We start from the raw sequence: 1,351 nt of genomic DNA on the forward strand, positions 1-1,351 counted from the left end.
ATAGTAGAAAACAATAGAGCATTGATTGGAGGAGGACTAAGGGTTGTTTAAAATGATCAAAGTAAACTAACTTTACCTTAAAATTTTCCATTCTATGAAAATGTATTTGATAACTAGGCAGAAATTTATGGAGATGATAGTACATCTTATCTATAAAATATTATTATCAAAAATAACGATAAAATAAATGATGAACTATTCACATTTTACAAATATTAAAGTAGTGTCCCTATAAATTTTTAGAATGACTTTTCAAGATATGCTGAATTAAGATAATTCAGAAGTGGAGGACTAATTAACTTTAAAATGTATATTGTAGATGAATAAAATAGATATCTGAGCTTCTAAAAAGATAAACTAATACAAGGCCTCTACCCAAAAGATATAGATTAAGAGCTAAATAATATTTAAATTTCTATTTTTTAGCTCAATTAAAACGAAATCTAAATGTTTGGATAAAATATTATAAATTACTATGAATATGATTCTTAAGAATTCGCTTTTAAAATTAATGATTTAAAGATTACTGGAAACCTAAATTAAGTGCAATTCTTTTATATAAATTCAACTATTCAAACAAACTCAATTACTAAAAAACCAATTCTCTTATCAATCGAATTCAGAAACTGCAAATTAGGGGAAATCATTTAATAAATAAATACCAATATTTATTAATGCAACGAATGTTTGGAAGGTACTTATCAGATAAACGATCCACAAACACTGTATAGATAATCTATAGAAGAAAAGAAAGATATAAACCAATGCATAAACTGTCCTCAATCTGCTATTAGCTGCAAAGGAGATATGATATAATTAAAAAATGGTTTTTGGAGGCAAAGTAATTAAACAGATGAAATAATAGCATGTGATCCTATTATAAATTCATGTCAAGCAGAAAACCCTAATAGTATTAATTACTGCATAACTGGTTATTTAGGACCTATTTGCTAGTAATGCGATATTTTAGGAGAAATATGGAAAGGTTCCCGATATTCAGAATCTCTCAAGAGAGGAGTTTGTGGTATTTGTGAATCACAGTTTAAATAATGGGTTTTTATGATTTTAAAATTCATAATTTTAGAAGCTTACTTCTTGTATGTATTGGGAGTTTTCATCAAAAAGTTCAAATATACCCAAACATGTTATTATTTGAGAATGTTGAAGATTATGCCTATTAGTAGCAGTAGCATATAGGACTATTCTGGATTCTACATTAAAATTATTCTGAACTATTATTAATTATCTGCTCTTTTAATTCCATAACCAAAGAATATTTCAATCAATTTGAATTTGTTTAATGAAGTAATTGGTTCAGGTGGTATTCAAGTTTCTTTAGGAATAGATTGTC

The 1,351-nt window shown here is 26.4% G+C and overlaps 1 protein-coding gene across 1 annotated transcript; it reads right to left on the reverse strand. All coding sequences in view use genetic code 6, as the record gives it.

The window, feature by feature from the left end:
* Positions 1-890: 890 nt before the first annotated feature.
* Positions 891-1,217, reverse strand: TTHERM_002653348 (transmembrane protein, putative; the record flags this gene model as incomplete). Its single annotated transcript, XM_012795198.1, has 1 exon — positions 891-1,217. The coding sequence occupies one exon, from the start codon at positions 1,215-1,217 to the stop codon at positions 891-893; it is 327 nt and encodes a 108-aa protein (XP_012650652.1).
* Between the last annotated feature and the right edge of the window lie 134 nt (positions 1,218-1,351).

The sequence above is a fragment of the Tetrahymena thermophila genome (assembly GCF_000189635.1).
Source record: "Tetrahymena thermophila SB210 genomic scaffold scf_8255096, whole genome shotgun sequence".
Taxonomy (NCBI): Eukaryota; Ciliophora; class Oligohymenophorea; order Hymenostomatida; family Tetrahymenidae; genus Tetrahymena; species Tetrahymena thermophila.